This window comes from Gopherus evgoodei, chromosome 23 (genome assembly GCF_007399415.2).
Source record: "Gopherus evgoodei ecotype Sinaloan lineage chromosome 23, rGopEvg1_v1.p, whole genome shotgun sequence".
Taxonomy (NCBI): Eukaryota; Metazoa; Chordata; order Testudines; family Testudinidae; genus Gopherus; species Gopherus evgoodei.
In genome coordinates, this window is record NC_044344.1 from 9,024,218 (window position 1) to 9,048,068 (window position 23,851).

The 23,851-nt window shown below is 41.4% G+C and overlaps 1 protein-coding gene across 12 annotated transcripts in view; it reads right to left on the reverse strand.

Annotated features, from left to right (window-relative positions):
- TANC2 (tetratricopeptide repeat, ankyrin repeat and coiled-coil containing 2) overlaps window positions 1-23,851 on the reverse strand; it is a 617,479-nt gene that overhangs the window by 63,304 nt on the left and 530,324 nt on the right. For all 12 annotated transcript variants that reach the window (XM_030541301.1, XM_030541300.1, XM_030541298.1 and 9 more), the window contains 3 exons: window positions 13,971-14,202; window positions 8,055-8,221; window positions 6,559-7,166 (listed from right to left, as the gene is read on the reverse strand). In XM_030541301.1, the coding sequence (XP_030397161.1) occupies window positions 6,559-7,166; window positions 8,055-8,221; window positions 13,971-14,202 (1,007 nt within the window). The remainder of the gene's footprint in view (window positions 1-6,558; window positions 7,167-8,054; window positions 8,222-13,970; window positions 14,203-23,851) is intronic.

Sequence of the window (23,851 nt, forward strand, 5' to 3'; positions counted from 1 at the left end):
CCCAGCTCCCATTTAGGCTCCTAAAGAAGTGGTGCTCAGCACCCAGCAGCTCCCTTTGGAAACAATGGCTGCTTCTGAAACGGCCACTTCATTTCAGTACCGAAATGAGAGCTGTTGGGAGTGAGCATTTTTTGAAATCTGGACCTGAGAAAAAGATGGAGAGAGAGAAAGAGAGAGAGAGAGAGAGAGAGAGTGTGTATAAGTGTATATATGCTCAGTATACACACAAGGTGTGTTTTTTTATACACATACATGCATGAAGGCGCGTTTTTTATACACATACAGGCATGTGCACAAGGGATTTAAAAAATTCTTGTTAAAACTGTAATTTTTCTCTTCATCAAACTGAAGAGGCATTTTCACCTCCCTGACTAAAATCAATCAAACACACAAACAAAACCACCCTACGGTTTGTCCCCTGTACCACATCAGCCAATTATAAAGAAGAACGTATTGCTCAGAGACTTCAGGGACTCTCAGGTTACTGAAAATAGAAGAATAAATGCATTCAACAATTAAACGCATCTCCATAACGACAAACCAAGATCTGCAATTTGAAGCGAAATTTAGACAATTAAAAAAAGCCAGTGTGTGACACAAGAAAGCAGCAGCATTTTAAATTGTCTGCAGTATTGAGGTGTAAATGAATTTGTATACAAGAAGTTTGCTGGGTAATATATAGAAACAGTAGCTTCTTGAACCGTGACTAGTTAAGAGCTCCATCTGCAGCATGGTTCTGTGGAGACGTAGAGAGAGAAAAAGGAATGTAAAATACCTAGACTGTATGATATTATAAGGTAATTCCACTGGAAACCATGGCAACTTGAGATACTGTTTTATAGCTTCACACATTCGGTTTAGATTGCTACTGAACACTAATTCCTACAAGATGTTATTACCAAGCTACCTTTACTTAGAGTTTTGAAGGCTGATATGAACTGACTTGATTCTGCAAAGGTGAAACAAAGAGGACTAGTATCTCTCATTAATTTTGATAGAGCTATCCTGGGCTATTAGCCAGAAGTCTCCTATTAATATTAATGGGTAATAGCTGTATGCCTAATTCTCTGTGTACTGAAGGGAAATTTACTGCAAAAGATTTATTCCTCCGCATTGTGTTCTAAACAAGACTCCAGTGGCCTGATTTTCAAAGATACTCAGTGCCTGCAGCTCCTTTTATCTTCAAGTGCTCAGCACCTCTGAGAATATGACTGCAGATGTCCAAGAACTCTGCGATAAAGCCGTAAGTCTGAGGGCCTTAGGAGAATAGAACTGCATCCTCATTTAGTAAAAATGCACAGTGCACAGCACTGTGGGTGGTATTCACCCAGGAAAGCTCATGCTCCAAAACGTCTGTTAGTCTATAAGGTGCCACAGGACTCTTTGCTGCTTTTACAGATCCAGACTAACACGGCTACCCCTCTGATACAGTGCACAGCAGGCCATTTTTCCTAAGACATTTTTAATGAATGACATTCTGCTCCCTCAGATTAGTACCTCTCTCCTGCACTTATTTAGGAGGGTGAAAGGAGAGTGACTGTCCCCCTAAAAGACACACCACACATTTAAAATTTTCAATTTTTAAAACAGAAACTTGCATTGCTAAAAATAACTCCATGTGGGATAAACTTTTCTTGACGCAGGGAGGGAGAAAAAGTGACATTGCCTCACTTCTGTAGATACGGAGCATTTCTCATTGCACGTATTCATGGGCCAAGCTTAATGAATACAAATGCAGCTGAGATTTCCTAACTCTGCTTTGCCTATACAACATAGTAATTACTGGAAGGAGGTAACACTTTCCATCATTCCCTTCTGGGGTTCTCACTGTACAGGAGCAAAACTGTGACCTCTGTAATTTTCACTATTTTTAATCTGAAGAGATACACTGTGACAGCATTTTATTATGAGATGAAAGCAGAACCAGGCTGATGCATACACAAACTAGGCATGTATGAAGGGCCTAAATATGTGTGTGGGATGGGGGACGGTGGGTTTTGTTTTATTTTAACTGATTCATGAACTGAAAGAGCTTCACTCACGTGAGTAAGTGGCATTGTGACTGGAACATGTCATGGCGGGGGGAGCGGGCCACAGCTGGGCCAAATTTGTTTGGTGTTGCAACCCCATGTGCTAGGTTGCAACACTGCTCACTCAGGTGAAGCAAGTTTCCCACATCAGCGGATGAGTGGGAGAGACAGTCTTCACACACAGCTGAAGCTCTCTTTGCCATTCCCAATGGAGCCAAGGGGAGAGGGTGTCACTGGTTAAAGAAACCACTTCCTTCTCTAACAGCAGAAAGTGAACAGGCTGGGATGGGAATTTACTGCCATGGCGTGTATGAGAGGGAACATCACTGAAGTGTATTTTCCCCCTTCTCTCCATGTATCAGCTGTCTGTTGTTATTCATAGTTGAAAGTAGGGGCCCAGAAGTATCTGTTTGCTTAGGGCCCAGTCATGGGTTAATCCAGCCTTAGGTGAAGGCCCAAATACTCCCTTACCCTAAACACCTCTTTACACAGCTCCAGTGGGATAACTGTGTATGGGGGAGCGTTCTCGGACCAGCACAGAGCTGGAATGATGACCCTAGGTCAGTATCCGCCCAGGCTTGGGGGTTGTCAGGAGAAAAAGGGAATGTCGCCAGCTATTCTACACTGGAGCAATGACCCATAGAGAGAGATTAAAGGTTGGGCAATTCAGTGCAGCCCCAAGGGCCAGAGCCAGAATTAAGGGGATGCAAAGGAAGCTACCAGCCTACCTTGTCCCTTCCTTACCTTTGCTGAGATCAACATAGGCAAAGAAAAAAGGAGACTCTAGTTGAAAGACTCTGAACATGTTTGATGTGGCTTAACAGGCAGACAAGGAGTAAGGAGACCTGGGGGTCTACATTTGACTCCCAGTGCTTTGCTGACTTCAACCCTCTGAGCCTCAATTTCCCCCCCATCTATAACAGAGGTAACAGCACTTTCCTTCCTAATGTTGGGAAATGCTTTGAAATCATTGCAGGAAAGGTTCTAAAATAAAAGTCTATGCAAAAAATGCCCTGGTATTAGAGCAATGTTTAGGTCCAGAAGTGCAGAGGTAACGACAAATGCACAATGATAAGTTTGCCCCTTTTGTGCATAAACCTTTAAAAATGGTCTCCCCGTATATAGTTTTATATTATCTGTCAAATAATACAACTGGCTAACAGTGCTACACAGACACTCTGCAGAAGTCATTACTGGTTCCAATGCTGGTTAAAATATCAGGCAAGAGCTTTTCTTGTGTCCTATTATTAAACAGTCAGCGCTGAGGGGCTCCCTTGTGGGAGAATCTAGAATGATAGTGTTTCCCTTCAATGCCAATTAGCCTTTGCTTTGGTTAGAAAACTCACGCTGAGCATTCAGGGAGAAGGTGCTAGCAGCACAACAGGCAAAAAGAAAAATCTGGAGGGCAGGCGGTTTGTTGCTTGACTGTATGTAGCTAGAAGAGCATGTGTTAAATTTGAGTACAATACTTAGCCTTTTTGTTTGTTTTTCCTTTTCTGTGCTGCTGAGAGGATGGGACAATGGATGTTCCAGTCTTATTAATGGAAGGAAAAAGACCATCCCAGCTGCAGTGCTGCTGACCCAGGTCCCATTATCTCAATTTCCTCCATAACATCCTCCAAATCTGTTCACTTCTGTCAGGGAAAGTCAATTAAGAGCTGTTTCACATGGTCACACTTCAGTTTCAAAGCTATTCTCCTGAGAGAATCACCTCAGCAACCACTATCTCTACAGTAGCTCTCTGCAAAGTCAACAAGCCTAGGTTCAGCTGCTTGTTTCTGAAATTCAGCACAAGGGAACTAAACGGTGCTTCACACAGCTTCCACACCTTTTCAATTCCCATTTTACTGGGGAAAAAATCAAGCTCACCGTGAGCAAACAAAATGCAAGCAAGTTTTCACATACTTGTCCTATTATTAGTCAAATCAGTGGCAAGCTGTGCGCCCATTAAGGTAGTGAAAATACATGGCGATTTTTCATCTTAATTGTTGATGAGGGCTTACCTAGCTCTGAGCTTAACATTCAACATCAGCTCTACCCCAAGAGCGAGACAGGAAGACATACATCACACAACAGCTAACTCTCCGGGGCTCTATCTACTGATGACTGTGATGTACCGTATTTTGTTATCTGGCATGAATACAAGTACCTTTCTCAGACCTGAAGAAGAGCGCGGTGTAGCCCAAAAGCTTGTCTGTTTCACCAACACAAGTGGGTCCAATGAAACATATTACCTCACTCATGTTCTCTCTCTATCAGGATATGATACAATTAGCACACATGATGCATTAAAGGTTTTTAATAGTCCTTCAGTAGGTATGGACTTACCCTCTAGGCACAGGAACCAGTATTACTTATTGTTTCTGTTTCAGTCCATCAGAGTGCTTCATCTTTGCCTCTGGCAAAAATTACTGTAAGCGAGAGAAGCCTGGCTAGCTCTGGTCTAGGATTTCATATTTGCAAAAGGTTTTTTCCTCCCCCATTACAGTGATTTATGGCTTCATCTGTTTAAGATGGTAAATTCGGGACTAAACTGATGCCTGAAAGCCCACAGAAATGAATCTCTCAGTATTACAGGTTGTCTGAGCTCTGAATGGCAAGTTCTGTGATGTGGGAAGGTTGGAACAATGTAGGAATTGGTTTCCCCTCACTATACGAGTAAGAATTAACTTCATGACACCGCACCTGTCAGGCACCTGTACTCAAGGTCAGGGAAGGTCCAATAACTGAGATGATCATCATCATTACAGTATAGGGATTCAAAGCTCCAGATGATGTGTGTTAGTTGTGAAGCCTGTGCAAAACATTCACACTGTGCATAATGGTTAGGAAACTGCATGAAACCTGAACCTCAGCCCAAACTGTTTCTTACCTTCAGCGTGTACCATGGCTGATTTATGATTTCATGCTAAAACCATGTGAAATTTCTGGCTGTGCATGGTTTCAGTGCACAGCCTGGTGAAACAGCAGTTTGAATTGAGTTTTGCTTTGAGTTTGAGAGTTAATTCAAACGTGGAGCTCAAAGGGACATTCAGAAGGCATAAACCCATGTGGACCAAAACTAAGGAGAAGGATGTTCTTGGGATCCTGAGAATCAAAACTGCTCACATTTACCCAGCTTTACAAAGGTGCCTAATTACTACGGCACATACACAGTGTAAAAAAAATTGATGCCTAATCCATCAGATGTGCTCTGGTTAACTTTACTTTATTTGGGTAGAGAAGGAAGAAAATGGTTTTTATTTTCATGCAAAATGTATGTTGTGACTAGTTATCAACAGCAAGTATCAAAGCTTGAATCTAACCCCCCCAGTTTGTCCCATCTGTCATAAAACAGTAAAGTAATTAGTAGCTAGTGCATTAGAGATTCACATCTTAGTTGATGAAACTGTGTACATCCAATCAAAAATTACTATGGTCAGAAAGCAGCTGGGCTAAACACAAGTGGATATTAGGAAAAATGTTTCCAGTAGAGCAGGCTAGAATTAAAAATACATGAGAGACATGCATTTAAATGGCCTTGCAAATAGTAGACAACTATGGTGAAAGCCATAGTGGGAAAAGCATTGCATGTTAAGAAGTATCTAATGACTATGAGGAAAGATATAACATGTAAATAATTAACACTCATATAAAGATAACTGCAGAGAGGTGGAAGATGCATTGCAAAGGCTAAGTAATAGGAGAGCTGTGCAGAAATCTACTAAAGCAGCCAGGATTCCCACTCGGAGCAGCTGTATGTTATTTTTTCTACTAAATCCTGTTTACCAAGAAGCTCCATACCTGAGGTGGTAAATATATTCTTTACCCTGACACTAATAACAGCAACAACTTGCTTTAATGAGGTGAGTGGCTGTCACCTTGGCTGAATATTCAGTTTCAGCAGATACTATCGCTATGTACTGACTGCAGGTTCAAGGAGATGCATTGCAAGGGCTCAGAATATGAATCAGAATATGATTTTTATATATCTCTTTCAGGGAATGGGCTAATATAAGTGAAACTAGAACTGTTGGGATGGACAACTAAAATGATGATGACAACACCTGTACCCAATCTGAGGTTGAAAGATAGAAGATACATTTTTAATAGTGTAGTAGTATTCTCATGCTATCGGTGCATTTAAACAGACTATAAAGTCTAACAGTGTTTTTATATAACGTATGTTCACAATAGCTATGCCAGGAACACAAGAATAATTTATCAGATGGTCATTGTGCCCTCTAAACACGAATTCACACTCCAAAAACAAAGTGAGGCCTCATTTTGTATTCAGAAGTCATTCAGTTGGAGTTCCATGAACAGAATGGCTTTTGAATCGGGCTCATTGTTTATAGATGTGTATATGCTGTTTGATTTTCATCTCTTTATCATCTATCCCAGACAGATTATATGCCTTTGCAGACATGATGGACTAGAGTCTTTCATTTAGTCTGTACTGTATTTATCCATATTCAATCTCATGAGACAAGATTATTAGGATGAGTGAGAGTGAAACACTGCAGACATTTTTACGTCAATTACTTACCGAGGGTCACAAAGAAACTTGGTCTTTTCTCCTTCCTCTCTCCAGATAAGCCATTCTCGAAAAGACGGATGAACAAACATTCGTGTCATGTCTCTACGCTTGATAAGAAACATGGAGAGGTTCTCCATCCTCTGCTGAAAGTCATCCCATTCCAGTGTGCCCTCAATGCTACCAGCATTAATGGCCTGAAAAATATGTTCATCTGTTAATGGATGCAGAGATGCCACTGCCACATTCAAGAGAGGCATAACCCGATCAAAGGAAGACTGTGTTGGGAACTTCATATTGCACTGCAATAGGTAAACCTCTGAGAGGGAGACTGGGACTACTTTGTAGCTGGAGCTCTTTAGTACGAGGTAGCCCTTCTCTATGAGATCAAAAGTGAGCTTCAGGTATAGATAGGACCCTTGGCTCAAGGTCTTGAGGTGAGAACTGAGTTTGCCAAATGTAGTGTTGTCCATTTTGCCATTAAGGGAGATGTTGTTCTGGATCTCAGAGCTGCTGTGTATTCGATGAAGGATATATGCCTGGAGGTCCTGATCTATGGCTTCGTTCTCTTCCAGTCTATCCAAAAAAATCCTATGGAAGGGCAACAACTTAATTATTTCCTGGAAGAAAAGAAAAGAAATTATTCATGTTGGAAGTGCTTATTATTAATAAAGATAAACATCTGTATTTCATCAGCACCTAGAGAGGTGTTGGGCAAATACCTAAGATGACATGGTCCATGCCCCACAGACCTTACAATCTAAAAAGCGCTGTAACCGGTTTCTTTGTGAAACTAGGTGGCTGAAATAAAACTGATGAAAGTTTTTCCTAACACACTTGTCAAAGAAAGGGGTTGGAGAATTCATAAAGAGCAGTGCCCTATTATAGTCCCATCCCAACCAGCTATTGGATATGCCATCAGCTCCCTACTGTGTCATGAAGATGTCCAGGTTAGGGCATCACCTGTGGACAGCCAGAGCTGGTGGGGTCCAGGACTCTAGGCCTCTCATTGACACAGATAGCTTAGCACATCTCAAAGAGTGCTGAGTGCAGTAGTCTTCAGCATCATACTGCAGTTGATTAAATAGAAGGTTATTAATAGACATCTCCAAACTTTGTCCCATTTAAGAGAGAATACATGGCTAAACTCCCGTTCATAATAGTACAGTCTCACGGATTTTGGGTCTGGTCTTGCAAACACTCTGATAGCGAGTAGTCCTCTCTCATGTGAATGGTCTACTGAAATTAATGGAACTACTTGCTGAGCAAGGATGATTGACATGAGTAAAGGGTGCAGGATCAGACTCTTGCTCTGTAACAGTATCCAGTGAAAGAGTCTGGAGGACATAAAGCAATCTGAATTCATTACAAAAAGACTTAAATGAGATAACTTCAAAAAGATCAATAATTAAATCTATATGACACTGGTTAAGATTTTCAATAAGAAAACCCACTATGACAAAAATCCAGTGTTCGTGTGTTTAATAAGAAATATGGTCTTAATATACCTGTAGACTTGTCCTGACCGTCACTATCAACTTCAGCCAGGATGGGAATTTTCCAATCATTTTGCTCAAGAATGATACTATGGTGTCCCCATAATCTGGCTTGTGAAATTCAGCTTCATTTAAACCATCAATTAATATGATGTAATCTTCATCTGGAATCTTCCTCTCTGAGATTACAAGGAAGAGAAAAGGCTTCAGTCCATCGGCTAGCAGCATGGCTACAATGAGTACTCACCACATTGTTTTAAATGGAAGATAAAATCAGATATTGCTATAGATGAAAAGAGATAAAATAACTGTACATATCTCAGGTTGAATAAAACATGTATTTAATTTACAACATCTATACAATTGTGACAACACTTAAAATGTTTAAGCTATTAAACAAGTTACTTTCTCCCCAAACTCAAATATATTTGAGAAATGTGAATCAACATCTCTTAGCAAATTTCGACATGAACTTTATTACATGTACTTTCACTGGTGACATTAAACATCAACAGCACCTTGATGTAAACCTGTTGCAACATTTCCAGTTGCTATGTATACGTATGCACAGAAGTATATGCCTCTAGCACCTTTACATAATCTAGGTTGGGATGTTGTACAGGCACACGGTAGACTTTTTAACCAAATAATGCTCATGCTGGGCTAGATTTTCAAACGTGCATGGAAATACTAATAAACATGTGCAAACCACGGTTCACGGGCAATACAGGTCTTGGAGCACAAATCAGTTTGCACGCACAGGAGCTGGTCAGATGAACTCTTCAAAATTCTGCCCTCTGTTCAGGAAAGATGGGTCCAGGACAAACCCCCGCCTCATGAACTTCAGGGAAGTTTGGATCTGAATTCTATGGCTCAGGCCATTAAGATGATTACGTTTGCTGACAGCTGTACCTGGACATTTTTAAATGTAGGACCCTACACAATTTTCATGCTACTAACAATGTAAATACTGAGGAAAAACAGTGGGGTTTTTATGCAATAAAGTTAACATTTCTCGAGCAAATTCTGAAGGCTGAACTTTAAGTCTATCATTAATAGATGCCAATAAGAGGAACTTTGGGCTGGTCTACACTACGGGGGAAAATCGATCTTAGATACACAATTTCAGCTACGTGAATAACGTAGCTGAAGTCGAAGTATCTAAGATCGAATTACTCACCGTCCTCACAGCGAGGGATCGATGTCTGTGGCTTCCCCTGTCGATTCTGCAACTTCATTCATGTTGGTGGAGTTACGGAATCGATATAAGCGCGTTCAGGGATCGATATATCGCGTCTAGATGAGACGCAATATATAGATCCCCGAGCAATTGATTGCTACCCACCGATACGGTGGGTAGTGAAGACGTACCCTAAGTCTCACTGATACCGCAGTCCATTAAATAAAAATAGGGGTGTCACAAATCTGTCCGTGGTGGAACCCCCTTTTAGGAGTTTTTGGGGGTACAAGTGTGTGTGTCGAATTTCCCCCTTCCCAGTCGGCGCTGCAGGGATGTGTCCCTCAACCCTCCGGCCGAGACCTCCTTTCTGTTTCTTCCCCTCTTAGGGTCCCATGTGAAGCAAATCAAATTGTCCACAGTCAGCAGACAAGGTTAAATCAAAGTATGAAGAAAGAGGAAGAAAGGAAAACCTATCTGCAGCTTTGGCCAGGGCGTTGTCCTCTCTTACCTCAGCCTCATTCCCTTCTTAGCTCAAGGGATCCATGTCCTCCTCCTGCACTGGCAGAGGTTCTGTTGATTGTCTGGGAGCTGGAAAGCACAACAGCCAGTTCCCTTTCCCGGGTTGCCCCTAGCTGAACAGAGTTTCCTCTTTTTAACTCCTCCTCCAGTCCAGGCCTGGTCTGAAAGGGAGAGTCCACTGCAGCCCAGAGCAGCTCCTTAATCTGGTTCCATGCTGGTTCAGCATCACAAGGGGATTTCTGTGTCAACTGGTTCTCTGTACCAGCCAAGGTGATTTATGGAATCAGAAGTTGGAGACTTAGGCCTTGTCTACACTTAAAATTTAGACTGACATAGCTATAGTGCTCAGGGGTGCGAACTCACAGCCCTGTGCCCCATAGCTAAGTCAAGGTAACCTCTGCTGTAGACACGGGTAGGTCAAGAGAAGAATGCTTCCATTGACCTAGCTACTGCCGGTCATGGTGGTGGACTACCTGCAATGATGGAAAAACTCCTTCCGCTGCAGTACAAAGTGTCTATACTTCAGCACTACCGTAGTGCCCATAATGTAGACATGGCCTCATAGTTATCCCTCCATTCCTGACCCATGAAGGACTATATCCCTCAGCGCTTTTTAGTGGGGATGTCACATCTATGAATTACACAATTTTTGTTTACTCCCACTGTCTGCGATGTTCACAGGGGTCAACACAACCTTCCTAGCACCAAAGACCTCTTTTAAGAGAAAGTCAACTGCTGATGTTCCCTTTGGTGGCTGCTTAAGACAAGTTTCACTGTATAGTATTGTCTAGTAATATATTTAAAAAATTCTAGCCAGGGACATATTTAGTGCACCACTGTACACGTACAAAAGACAGTTGCATTCTTTTTTCAAAAGTAGACTCTGGCAGCAGGACAAGACATTTTCAAGCCATTAGCATATCAGCTAACAAGGGCAGAATTTTAACTGCTCAGGTTACTTTTTGTACTGTGTTGCATTAAAGACAACCAATTTTTGTGATCATCTTGCCACAGCTGAAATCTGTAGACAAGAAACAGGCAGGCACAGACGGTATAATGGAGGTGGGACACAAGGAGCAGGTGTATTTCTTGGCCCCCGTTTTCTAACTGGTTCAGAGCTACAAAAGGTTAATATCCATGTCACATGACAGTATCCACTGACTCCGGTGGCTATTACAGGAGCTATAAACAGAGTATGGGTCATGAACATGAATCAGTTCTGTGTGGGGACCACTTGAACGAGACGTCTCATGTATCAGCTTGGAAAATGGAAAGACACCTTAATTTTTTCTCCTCCCAAAGGGAATGGACCCTCTTGTACCACACAAAAGAAAGGAAACATTTAATTTCTAATATAGTTGAGATTTTCCTTGCATCAGCTCCCTATAAATTACCCTCTTTTCTCTTTGCAGTAAATTAAATCATATTTTATATTTAATGAGCAGTTTAAAAAATATTGCTTCTTTTAATTAGATTATTTGCTATTTTTAACACCTGATCACCCATCTGAAGATTGTGTTATGGCAGTTAAAACTAAACAGCCAAAGACCTGTTTATTTCAGAAGGAGCTCCATAGATGCTCTGTCATGGCAGCTACAAGGGGCTACAATGCTCTTGCTGTGTGTCCCCAGGGCAAAGAGCAGGGCCTTCTCAGCAAATGGTCCTCATGGGAAAGTCTGCAATAAAAGACCCATGGCACGGCCACGGCTGGCCCATGTCAGCTGACTCGGGCTCGTGGGGCTTGAGTTGAGAGGCTATAAAATTGCAGTGTAGACATTTGAGAAGGCTGATGACAGGGAAAGGTCCCAGAACTCAGGCTCCAGTCTGCAACTTTATAGCCCCACAGCTTGAGCTCAAGTCAACTGACCCTAGGTTTGAGACTTGGTGTTACAGGTCTTTTATTGCAATGTAGCCATACTTGATATCTTGAATTTGTTTCTTCTGGCAAGTCCATCAGAGCCTTTGTCTAGCCACCTTTAGGGTGTGGTGCAAGCTGCACCTTTCTGGAAGTCAGTGCTGCTTAGTGACTGCGGCTTTGGACTGGGAGTTAGGAGACCTGGTTCTATTCCTGAGGAGTGCTGTTGATTATATTTGCAATACACGCATGATCCCCACGGGTACAGTGTTAACCTTCCTTTGGGAAGCACTACAGATGGACTGTGCTATGAAAGTTAGGCACTATAGTTAGCAGGTTCACTTTTTCTTTTCCTCTTTATTCACTTAAGGAAATATTTAATTCAATTTAAAATAAAAGGTACAGTGGTGAAAAGAGTTGCCCCTATGGTGTTTCAGGGAATAAAGAAATTAGTACAAATTATACTTTCAGAGTAGCTACACATTAAATCTCATCATCCTATTATTATCTCTGCACCCCAAGTTTCTTCTATTTCTCCATTTACTGTTAATGTCTGTACAGAAAAGGTGTTTATTTTGCATTAAAATCATTACATATGTTTTTTCACTTAACTTTTAAGCAGGATTACAGGGCACACTAGGAAATAGTCCTTACGACTCTCTCACCTTGGAGAAAATACGATGGAAGCCTGATTTTTACATCCACATCTCATGTTTCTCATAAAGCTTATATGGGGATGGGGAGGAGAAGGAAATAAGGTCATTGTTCCCCGACAAGTTGTTTATATTACTTGAAACTCAAATACATTTGAAAACATGTGAATCTCAATTTGTCAGCAACATTCAGCTTTAATAACAATGAAATTACTGTTTAAAGCTTCAACAGCACCTTGTATAAGGATCTGTTGCTGTATTTACAAATTCTTGTATATTATATATTTTCTTAAACCAATTTCCATATGATGTTCATTTTGTTACAAAACACTTGGTACAAATTAGTTTGCTAACAATCTTAATCAGCAACACTGAAAGATTGGGGTCTTGATCCCTGGATCCAGCTGAGCTGTGCTTGGGGAAAAGCACAAGAGGGAAAACTTGGCTTCACATAAATTTTGACTTTCCCTGATCTTAGGTGCCAGATGGGGATCAGTTTGGCTGCCAGTGTAATTTAAAGCATCCTCAGAACGGTTCTAAATTGCGTCATCTGGAATGGCTCCCCCAGGTATCATTATAACAGCTGTAGATTATGTCTCTTTCTGCCAGCCACATCTCCAACATACCCCTTATGCCAGGGGTGGTTGCAAAGGGTGGAGAGAATGCTGACCTGATGCCACTCAGAGATTTCCCCAAGCCAGGGGAATCCACAGCTGGACAGTTGAGCCGGCTTTATAGTCTCTTTGCGCCTGTACTGAAGTCAGTATTTAGAATCTAGACACTCAGCTTCAAAGTAGCGACTTCATTTGAACAACAAAGCTGCTAAATATGACTGAAGTGGTGTTTAGATCACTGTGATCCATCTACCGCATTGGGGTGAAACATACAATCGTGTTGAACAATTTCCACAGCCAATATTACACAATGCAGTATTTGTATAAACATGGTTTTGAGAGGGATAGAGTTCTGAACTCTACCCACACTTGACTAGTGTCCATGGCTATGAAGGTCAAAGGTTTTACAGTTAGTCACTCTATTAAGAAAAACTAACTGCATCTTTCTTGTATACAAAAGAAAGAGGAGCAGGTACAGCTGACACTGCATGTGGGAAAATGGAAACGTCCTGAAGGGTTTTTGTTACATCTCTGGAGTCAGTAATTAGGATACGGTCTGTTACCCAGTTGCCCAAAGCAGCTTTACGTAAGTTATCTACGGACTTGTATATTGTCAGCATTTCTGTTTGGAGGCTGAGAATTCCCAAGAGCTGATTAAATAATGAATTTCTGAGGGGTAATTGAGTGGAGACAAAAGTTAGTGACCTAACAAATGAATGCAAACATGCTATTCTAAGCACAGCTGTGCAAGGCAAATGTTGTCAGCATTCATTTTCAGATCTTTTAATCCAAATTTTGGATGTGAATGAAACCAAATGTGCTCAAAGTCAAGAGCTCACTAACTATAGCACCACCTCCATGGCCTTGGAAAAAACAACGCAAGGACTAGGTTGGAAGAGGAGTTACAACCATAACAAGAGTCTTTTGGTGTATTCTCAGCCTCCGTAAGTCTTGCCTTCTCTTCTACAACTCTTGAATTTTCCTGGCACACTAGGGGTTCACATCTGGAATCCATGTGTTCCTTGGTTTGGAGGCCCACACCCAAAGAAAAGCTAAGTTAAAAATGCTCAGGCTGATAAGAGTTAAAAACAGTCTCAATCACAGTACCGTTATGAAGATTTTCCAAGGGCTCTAGGACTCCCCTCCGGAAGGAGGCCATGGGATCCTGAACACAGGATCTCAAGCTGAGCATACTCTGTAAATGTGGTTCTCGCAGTAGCTGCTCCCTGTAGGCAACAAATTGTGGTGAGCGGCAGAGCAGTGCTGCCACGTTGTGTACAAACTCTGGCACAAGACAGGTGTAGGCATTGTCGGCCTGGCAGTAATGATAAGCGACAACCTACCAAAGGGAAAACAACAAAAATATATCGACCATTAAATTAAACTGAATTAAAGTTCAGTCATTCACAAAAGTAGACAGTGACAACTACTAACGGATCTATCTGAAGAACTGCTTTGTGTACTGCATGATAGACTTGTGCTCCACTGTTTCAGATCTCCATGTCAGTAATAAGCTGTGATTGGTTTTTAAACTTAAATTTTATTTGGTGTTTTTAAAATACCATGCTAAGACTGGAAACGGATGTATGGAATACAGCAATACGTTAAAAAGAGCACTGCAAAACCTGCAAATTACAGATTCTCATGAACAAAGGGGTTGCCAGACTTACCCTACATTCCATACCCTCTCTCACAAAGGTCTTCCTGCAGCAAACTAACTAAAGAAAAACCTCCCCTTCCCCATGGTGCCCCTAAGTCCCAGCTCTTTGGTCTCACTGCTGCCACCTTCTCAAATAAACAGAAGTGCAACCAGATCCGCCTTCCCCTTTCCATCTTTCCACTGGTTCTCCATTCTTCCAGGAACGGATAAAAACTCCTCCCTCCATGGACTGTGTGACGCTGTATGGAATTGTGAGACACTTTATATTATTATTAATACCAATACTATAAAATTGCAATGAATTGTGCCAGACATGCTGTGTAAGATGTCAGTGAATGTTATGATTTGCCAAGTATGGTAATCTTGTTTATATGTTTATATCACCTTTGTATTGTGAGTTATAGATAAGTATTGTATATCTGTATTTCCAAACTTGTGCTGTTTTTCTGGGTGACACTCCCAGACAGATTGGCATCAGCACTGCCTAGCCTGTTCGATGGCCCATCAAGGGTCATCAGCTGTACAATGAACCCATTGAAAGGAGCCGGGGATGTACCTTATGACTCAGCAAGGCATGTACAGGCAGGCTGATGGACAGAGAACTCTAAGGCTTTTCCATGCCATGTGCTGTGAAGCTTGTGTTTGAGACACAGGAAATACACGCCACATGGCAAAAGGAATATAAAGGGCAGCCGAATCATCTTCATTTATCTTCAATCCTTCTTACCTCTGGAGCAACTTTTCTACAAACCGAAGCTCTGAACAAATGACTGAATGACCTATCCAAGCTTTCGATGTGTTCGAGAGGGAATTTCAAGCCAACAACTCCCCAATATTGCTAAGAACCAGATATACGGACTTTGAAGTCTCTGTATGTATCTGACTGCTTTATCATTTAACAACTCTCTTCTTGTTCTTTTCTTTTATAATAAACCTTAAGTTTTAGATGCTAAAGGACTGTCTGGCAGTGTGGTATTTTGGACGAGATCCAGACTGATACTGACCTGGTGAGGTTGGCTGGCCCTTTGGGATCAGAAGAACATTTTGTATAAGTGAACAGAACTTCTCACTTTACTGGACCTATGTTCTAATTGGGAGGCTGAGAACTGGAATGGGGGCTGGGTGATTTCATTTTTCAGCTTCTTGGTAACCAGTGTGGGGGATCAGGAGCACAGTTCATGACTGGTTGGTGAGTGTAACTTAAGTGTTAGCCACCAGTGTGGGGAGAATCTGCTCTCCTTTTTGCAGCCTGCCCTGATCTTCACTTTTTCACTGAGAGTTGCCCTAGGCACTCCAGGTCACAGTCTGCAGAGGACAACCCTCTCTGTTCCCTCCACTGCTCTCTCTTTCTCCACCACACCTGGCCACTTGGAGGCAAGTTTCCTCTTCCTTCCAGTTTCGGCCAACTTGGTCAGTCTTTCCATAGCACACTTCCCCATCCACTTTCCACCTCTCTTTAAATCTCATTTGACAATATCATTTTTCTATAGTTCTTCATTTTAACTCTATTTATTTTGTTCTGCAATGTATCTGGGGGTCCATTTTGTCTGAAAGACATGATACAGTCCCTTGAGGAGCCATACAGATGGATCCTATGAGTTGACACTCAACATTGCTCATGGCTGCTTGTGTAGGGTGGCATGACTTGGGCTTTAATGTCTCTGAACTGCCATAATGAACCCTTGGTTGGCAACAGCCTGTAGGACATCCAAAGATGTGCTCGTTCTGAGATGTTGTCGGAGTGAACATTTATTTTCATCTGAACTAAGCAGATATGACTTTGTAAGGCATCATTTTTCTCATCCTAACTGCATTTTAAGCCTGGGTATCACAGAGTGCAAAGGCAGCTATAAATATTAAAAGAGACTTTTCACTTTACTCTCATTTTTGTTTTCGATAAATGTCACCACCAAAGCTGAAAGCAGTACTGAGAGTTCTTTGCTGAAGTATTGATAAAGTTCAATTTAACCAGTCTCAAATGCTTTCTATCCAGCACCTTTCACACATTGTGCTAAATCTCTGACTATAGATTATACTGAAGAAAACAATAAGCAGGCAATGGAAGTGAACTGAGAATAAAAGATTACATTTAAAATGTATACTTCCATTATTTTCCTGAGGATTGAGCAAGTAATAACAATGTGATCTGTTGTCAGTGCAAGTCAAGCCATTCCATGTCAAGTATTAAGGAGTCAAGACATTATACTCTTTATATTAAACAGCAAATGTCCATGGTCACACTTGTATATTTTCTTTTTAAAGACAGCTTCAAAGTAATTTAAACTTGTTTTATGCATATTTTACCTCAAGTGATTCCACATGCTGGTGCATGGGATCATGAAACCAATCAGCCATGGTATGCCATCTGCACAGCTTCTGCATACAGTGGAGTTAGTGCTCTTTAGCAATTTACAAGTTTCTGTTTTGAAACTTGAAAAAAATAGAAAACACTTCCAAGTGACTCAGTTCAAAATGTTGTGGCCCTGAAGGCAGAGACATCTCTCTCTCTCTCAGCGAGTCAGAAGTACAAGTATGAACTCTGATCCTTTGTTTCTACCTCTCATAGTACTAAAACAATTCCTTGGCAACTTAGCTTGCACACCCCTTGAAAAGAGATAAAATAACGCAGAGTAGTACATTTTGGGAAGTTAATTTCCTAGAACCACCTGGATCTCCAGGTTGGTTGTATAACAAAGAAATATGATTATCACAATTTTTGTTGCCATTTTTTTACACATTTCAGGGCTTAAAAAAACAACAACCCGATATGTAGAAGCTAGAAAACTGACTCTAGTAGACAAATGCCAATAGGAAAGGTGCTGTCACTCCTGAAGTGGGGTGAAGGAGCAATTAATTTCTCAGTTAGTGACAAATGCTTTGTGCATCATCCTCCTGGCTACCAAGAGTGCACGGTTTGGGCCTCCTACTATGATACTGTCATTGAATCTTACCCGGACTAGTCACATTGCTCTTGGCTAGTAAGTGTCACAAAAATTGAGATCTTCCTCTGCTCATTTTTTCTATTCTTGCCTCTCCAATCTCTCTGCTGCTTCCCTCCCTCTCCCTCCGCCACCACTCTCTCCATTGTGGCCCAACCTTCACCAGTCTCTTTTTCCATTCAGCCTCAAACAACCATCACCTTCACTCTTCTCTCTTTCATCACTCCATTCTGTTCCCTCTTCAGTTGCCCTTTTCTGGATGTGGCGCTCAGCAGGAACATTCAGTCCTGATCACTAGAGAAGACACTCAGATCTGCATTTCGCCTGGTGAAGAATGAGTTATTCACGCTCTGTGTATGTATGTTATTTGTGCTATACCTTCAAGGTCAAGCCATTGATTAGATCTGACCTGTGCAGCACAATACAATAATTAAATTTTACTTGACTTGAATTGAGTTTTGGTTCAGATTAGAAATGGTGGAGGGATTACAGGAGATTAGAAGGAGGAAGGAAGATTTCCTGGTATAGGTGGGATTTAAGGAGGCATTTGAAGGAGAGAGAGGGTGGTTGGTTGATAAAAATGGGAAGATGTTTCCAAGAATATGGGGCAACCTCAGTAAAGGAATAAAGCTGAGAGAGGAAAAAGATGAATGCAGCAGTAAGGAGAGAAAGGTCTGGCAGGCAAATAAGGAGCAGGAAAAATGAGATCAGTGATGTATGTAAGGAAAGATTATGTAGCACCTGGGAAGTGAAGACAAGTGAAAAAGGAGGATGGGGAGTTAGGAGTGGCAGTAGATAATCGCCAGTAAGAGTAAAAGAAGAAAGGGCTAAACACAACAAACCTCAAAGGCAAAGGAGTACGAAAGGGAGAAAGGAAGCATTAGGAAATGTCATATTTGAAAGATATTTTAGTTAATAGGATGGGCCATTTTAAACAGTTCTTGGGCACTTCATGTGACATGTAACATCTTCCACTCAAGATAGCATTCCTTTGACATCATGCCTATAGACATGATGTGTCTGTTTAATTTTATAACATGCCATCATTGACATGAGAAGTCTGTTCTGTCTTAGGTCTTCTTATACAGCCAAAGTATCTCAATATTGAGGGCCTGACACCTCTGACACACTTAGAAAAATGTTCAAATCCTTACAGTGCATCCCTGCTTTTAGTACAAGGCTACAAACTTATGTTTTAATAAATTTTAGTATTTAACAGGATTTCTCTCTTTTTTCAATCATACAAAATGGTTTGGAAGTAAATACAGTGTAATCCATTTACCTGCTAAAAGGCCATTCACTAAGTAATATTTTAGTTTTAATGAAATCAGCATCACTGTATTTTAGTATTTCGTGACTGTGCATATATGTGGGGATCCTGTTTATAGAGAAGGTTCTTTCATTATTTCTACACAGCTGAGGATGTTAGTACATGCCTGCTCAAACACATTAGAGTTACAAGGCATCAGGTCTCAGCAGCAGTGAATTTTGTTTCTTCTTCCACCTCTGCATCAGATGACAGTATACCCACTCTTTTCAGGCGCCCCAGCAATCATAAATGATTCTTTCTTTTGGCTAGGAGAGTGTGGCGAAGGACATTTCAAGTCAGCAGTAATGCTGTAGGTCAAGTGTATTAACACTATGGGGCAAGGAGCTACTACACTACAGTTATGTATGGTGCCCCTTGGGGTGATGTGAAGGGTTAGCATGCAGGGGTGCAGAAGATGTATACAGAAGATGGGTTGGCCTTTGCAAGGGGGTCATGATTGGTTTCATTTTCCTGAGCTAGGAGACCAACTTTCAAAAGTTACAGTAACATCAGCATAGGGCAGTGGTTTTCAAACTTTTTTTCATTTTCGAATGGTGGTGTGGTCTCCTTTGGAAATTCAAGCTGTGCTCTGCAGACCCCTACCATAAAAGTCTTACACAGAAAACTGACTGAACAGAATTCAGCTATAGATGTTGCATGTGCTCGGCCCTGCATTTGATGCAACATGAGAAAGGGTGCCAAACTGTGGACTTCTATAGTAATGACAACAGTTCTGGATTTTGACCTGTAGGTGGGGTATTCACATACTTCTGATTGATTAGAAAAACGGAATGCCTTTTCTGGGATCTTAAACTTTATTTTCAGTCACATTTCACTAGCCGCTTACACATAGTCTGGGGGAGTCGCAGGGGTCCGCGGACTACAGGTTGAAAACCACTGCCATAGGGCATGCAAATCCTATTGATACCTTTACATAGCACCATCTGGTGCTCGGAAAGCAACACTGCAAGTTCTCATTGAAATTTGGAAAACAGCTAAATATTAGTTCGATGGTTTGGTTTCTGGGTGATAGTTGGTGGAGGCTCCTCCTGGCCAGAGGAAGTTAGGCAGAAAAATGTTTTAATGGAGAAAGAAATACACACACAAAGCAAGGGGAAAAGAAGAAAAAAATTGTCCAAGACCAATAAATGGTGCAGACAAAGGACTATAAGCCTGGATTCCAAACACAGACAGGATTTAGGGCTGGTTAGACGACAACTTGAGGGTGTTGGACAGATGTCTTCATGCTCTTAATAGTAGATTTGATGAAGGGTCACTATTTCATCTAACTGTTAAAACTGGAACTTCATGAAGAAATTCATGCTAAACATAAGTCACATGAGTGTGCTTTTTATGGGATGTTAGATTAAAGACCCTTATTTTTATTTTTATAATGGACTCCAGGACTTTCTGCTCTTCCTTGCTACTCTTTTCCCCTGAGTTCACAGCCCCTATCTCCCAGGCTGTAACTACAGTGTGTCACCTAGGCTCAAACACACAGTGCGGTACTGCATACCACATAGGTGATATTTCTAAAGCACATCCATGTGTTGTGCATTAATTGGTCCATGTAGACGCTACAGGTGTGCAATAAAAGTTCCCTGGTGCACATTAAACATTTGAAACGCTTTGAGACAGTACTATGTTAAAGCACACTAGAGAACAATTAGCGTGCAGCACGTTAGTGGAGTTTAGAAATCCCATCGCTGCAATGGCATAGCTGCACCATGTAGACAAGCCCTTAGATAGTATAGGGGGAGGTATTATATAACCTTCAGTAGACAGATTCAATGGGTACATGCCACTAGATTTTCACATATATTGGGCTAGCTCCTCAGCTGGTGTAACCTGCTGTCAACTTCAACCAACTGAAGATCTGGCCCACTCAACATATATAACCTCAACATTGTGGACATGCTGGCAGACTGCTCATCTTCAGTCGGCAGAACCTTAAATAACTAGGAAATTTGCTTTGTTAAAAAATTATTTTCACAATAAATATATATTATAAAAACCCAAACCCACATAATTTACCATGGAAGGAGGAGCCTTCTCCCCTGTCAGAAGGCAGCATGGGGGTGTGGGTTCAGGTTCACTGAGGGCAGGATGGAGACTGAGGAGGAAGCGGACAGATGGAAGGAAGAATGTGATGAGAAAAGGATAGATGAGGTGGAGGACACATGGAAGACAAGATGCTATGGAGGAGCACAACGAGGAATAGGACTGGCCCAGAAGACAGGGTGGGGAAACGAGGATCAGAAAGGAACAAGACAATGAGAGGTGCAGGGGATAGCGATGGATAGAAGGGCAGCTCCGTTGTCCTCCCAAGGGCTTGGGACAAATAAGTGGAATCCTTCACCAGGTAGCCACTGGGGAGGCTCCCATTTTTGTTGTGCGCGCAAGGTTGAATTTTGAGCCTGAAACAAACATGTACATATTGGGAGTGGGTGGCATCCACCCAAACGCTCAAAAATCAGAAGGCAGATGAAGACACATATGTCTCTTTAAAAGGTTATGCTTTTTCCAAGCCAGTCTCATGATTCTGAGCAGTCTGGTCCAGGGTTTTTGAATGCCTGTATTTGGCAATACAGCTTCCCTTGCTCTCTTTCTCTGCAATCCTCACCTGTCTCTTCTCCCCATATCTCAACACTTAAAAACTGCAGGGGGGTGGAGGAATGAGGCAGGCAATCTCCCCTGACAAGCAATGCTCTGAGCTTCATTACTCAGCCAGGCCTCGGGGATCCAACAAACTTCTCATGGTTCATCTCGGGAAAACCCCTCTGCAAAGAATTATGGGAAGTCCACTGGCCTGAGACTGCTAATGCCATTGGCTGTTATTCCTAGGCTGGGGAAGCTGGGGGAGGGGAGGTGGAAGAGAAGTAGGGATTGTTCTGATTTCCATGTAAGTGAGCCATTTAATGATACATTTAAAGAAAACTGGGAAATTAATTCACAATAATCTTTGTTGGGAAAATTGAGATTGCTATACACATAACAAGCTTCACTAAACCACAAAAGCAAGGTAATGAATAGTTAACCCATTTAACCCTGTACTTCTCCAGCCGCAGGGAGATGTCTTACCATTTCCAAAATGACTAACAACACAGACCACACACTCCAATCTTAACCATTGTGCAAGAGATGTCAGCCTTCCAGTACTCCCTTTACTACAATATCACCTTCCAACCAGAAACATCCATAACTAATGAAGTGTGGAAGGTAACAGAATGCAATGCGCCTTGTGAGGGTGTAACACTGATACACAATGGAATTACATTTTCAATATTTTTGTCCATGAACCTTATAGAGTGGTAATCTCACTGTTTCCTCTTGCAAAGGCTTAGATGGATTCAGTGAGCCTGTTTCAGAGAAAAATTCCAAAAAAGATCACAGCAATTCAGGGTTTTTAGAGCCAAACAAATAGCTTGATAGTTTGGTATTTCTAATACACTTTAAATTTGGTTTAAGATTTTTGTTTTCCTTAATTACTTCAGGGAATCACTGAAATCCCCAAAGAGGAGCAACCTTTTCCTCCATGGTAGTTATTCCTGTGCCAAAGTCTCAATTTTATGATTGAAGTACAGGACTGATGAATCAGAGACCTCAGTGGGAGTCCTGCCAGAGCTCAATGAGAACAGGATGATGCCCATTGTTTCAGATAATTTTTGCTTTTGATAACAGCTTTGTTTTTTTGGGGGAGTTAATTTCAGATAACTTCAGTAAAAGTGCTGAGGGGAAGGAAGTGCTTTCAGAACCCAGTAACTCATTTTCTTCTGTAGTTTTCCATGGGAAATAATAGATCTGCTTGCTAGTTGTCTAAATTGGCTTATTTCTAAGGATTTTTCTTCTCCCTGATGACTACAGGACTATTAATCATGAAAGACTTCAAACCGCTCCCTCAGAGTACAGTGAAAAGCTGCTCCCTAATAGTATGGCAAAGAAACTTAAAATAAATGATAAGCTCACCTGGAGCTCTCTCTGATACTTTTTATTATTAATTTAATGCCATCAATGTGATCAAAATTGGTACAGAATCAAAGATAAAGCAAGCTCCAGCCCCAAAGAGCTCACAGTCTGAAAACAGCCATAGAGAAGACAGGACACACTGGAAAATCCAGAGGAAGGAATCATAGGCTTTTTGCTTCTATTATAAAAGGGTGTCATAAGGAGGTGGGAGAAAACTTGTTCATCTTAGCCTCTAAGGATAGAACAAGAAGCAATGGGCTTAAACTGCAGCAAGGGAAGTTTAGGTTGGACATTACAAAAAACTTCCTAACTGTCACGGTGGTTAAACATTGGAATAAGCTGCGTATGGAGGTTGTGGAATCTCCATCTCTGGAGATATTTAAGAGTAGGTTAGATAAATGTCTATCAGGGATGGTCTAGACAGTATTTGGTTCTGCCATGAGGGCAGGGGACTGGACTCGATGACCTCTCGAGGGCCCTTCCAGTCCTAGAGTCTATCAATCTATGAATCTGTTATAAACTCACAGCCTATAAGCTCCAGGGGAGAAGTTAATTTGAAGGAGGGATTTGGACGAGTTGATGCTGATGTCATGTTTTCACCCCCGATTTCTGTAGCCTATGTCAACAATTACTCAGACCTTTACTCTTTTATTCATGGACTTCCATAATAGGCAGGTCATTTTTCTCCATTGTGTTGGTACAGTGTGTACTGACAATATCCTTGACACCAGCAAAGAGCTGGAATATCAGTACTTAGGGCCATTGAATGTCTCATCTCTTTTCTGTATTTCTTTAAAAATTACTCAGGACAGTGACACGCACACAGGCTATCTGGATGGTGGTTGCCCTCATACTCCAAATAAGCAGCTCCTACTAACTTCAATCTATTATTAGAGCTTGTTTTTTGATAAGGCCTGCAGATTATCATACCGCTGATCTCAGTGACGTTCTCCGTGACCAGCTGTGGAAGTTATTGTAATGTACTAAAAAGAAGATTTTTCTGAATTAGGGCCTAATGACAGAAAGAAATTAAATCTCTGACATGTCACGAGAATTGTTTCATTTTCCATGAAGTATCAGCTATTTTTTTTTTAATGGATGCTGCCAAAGACGT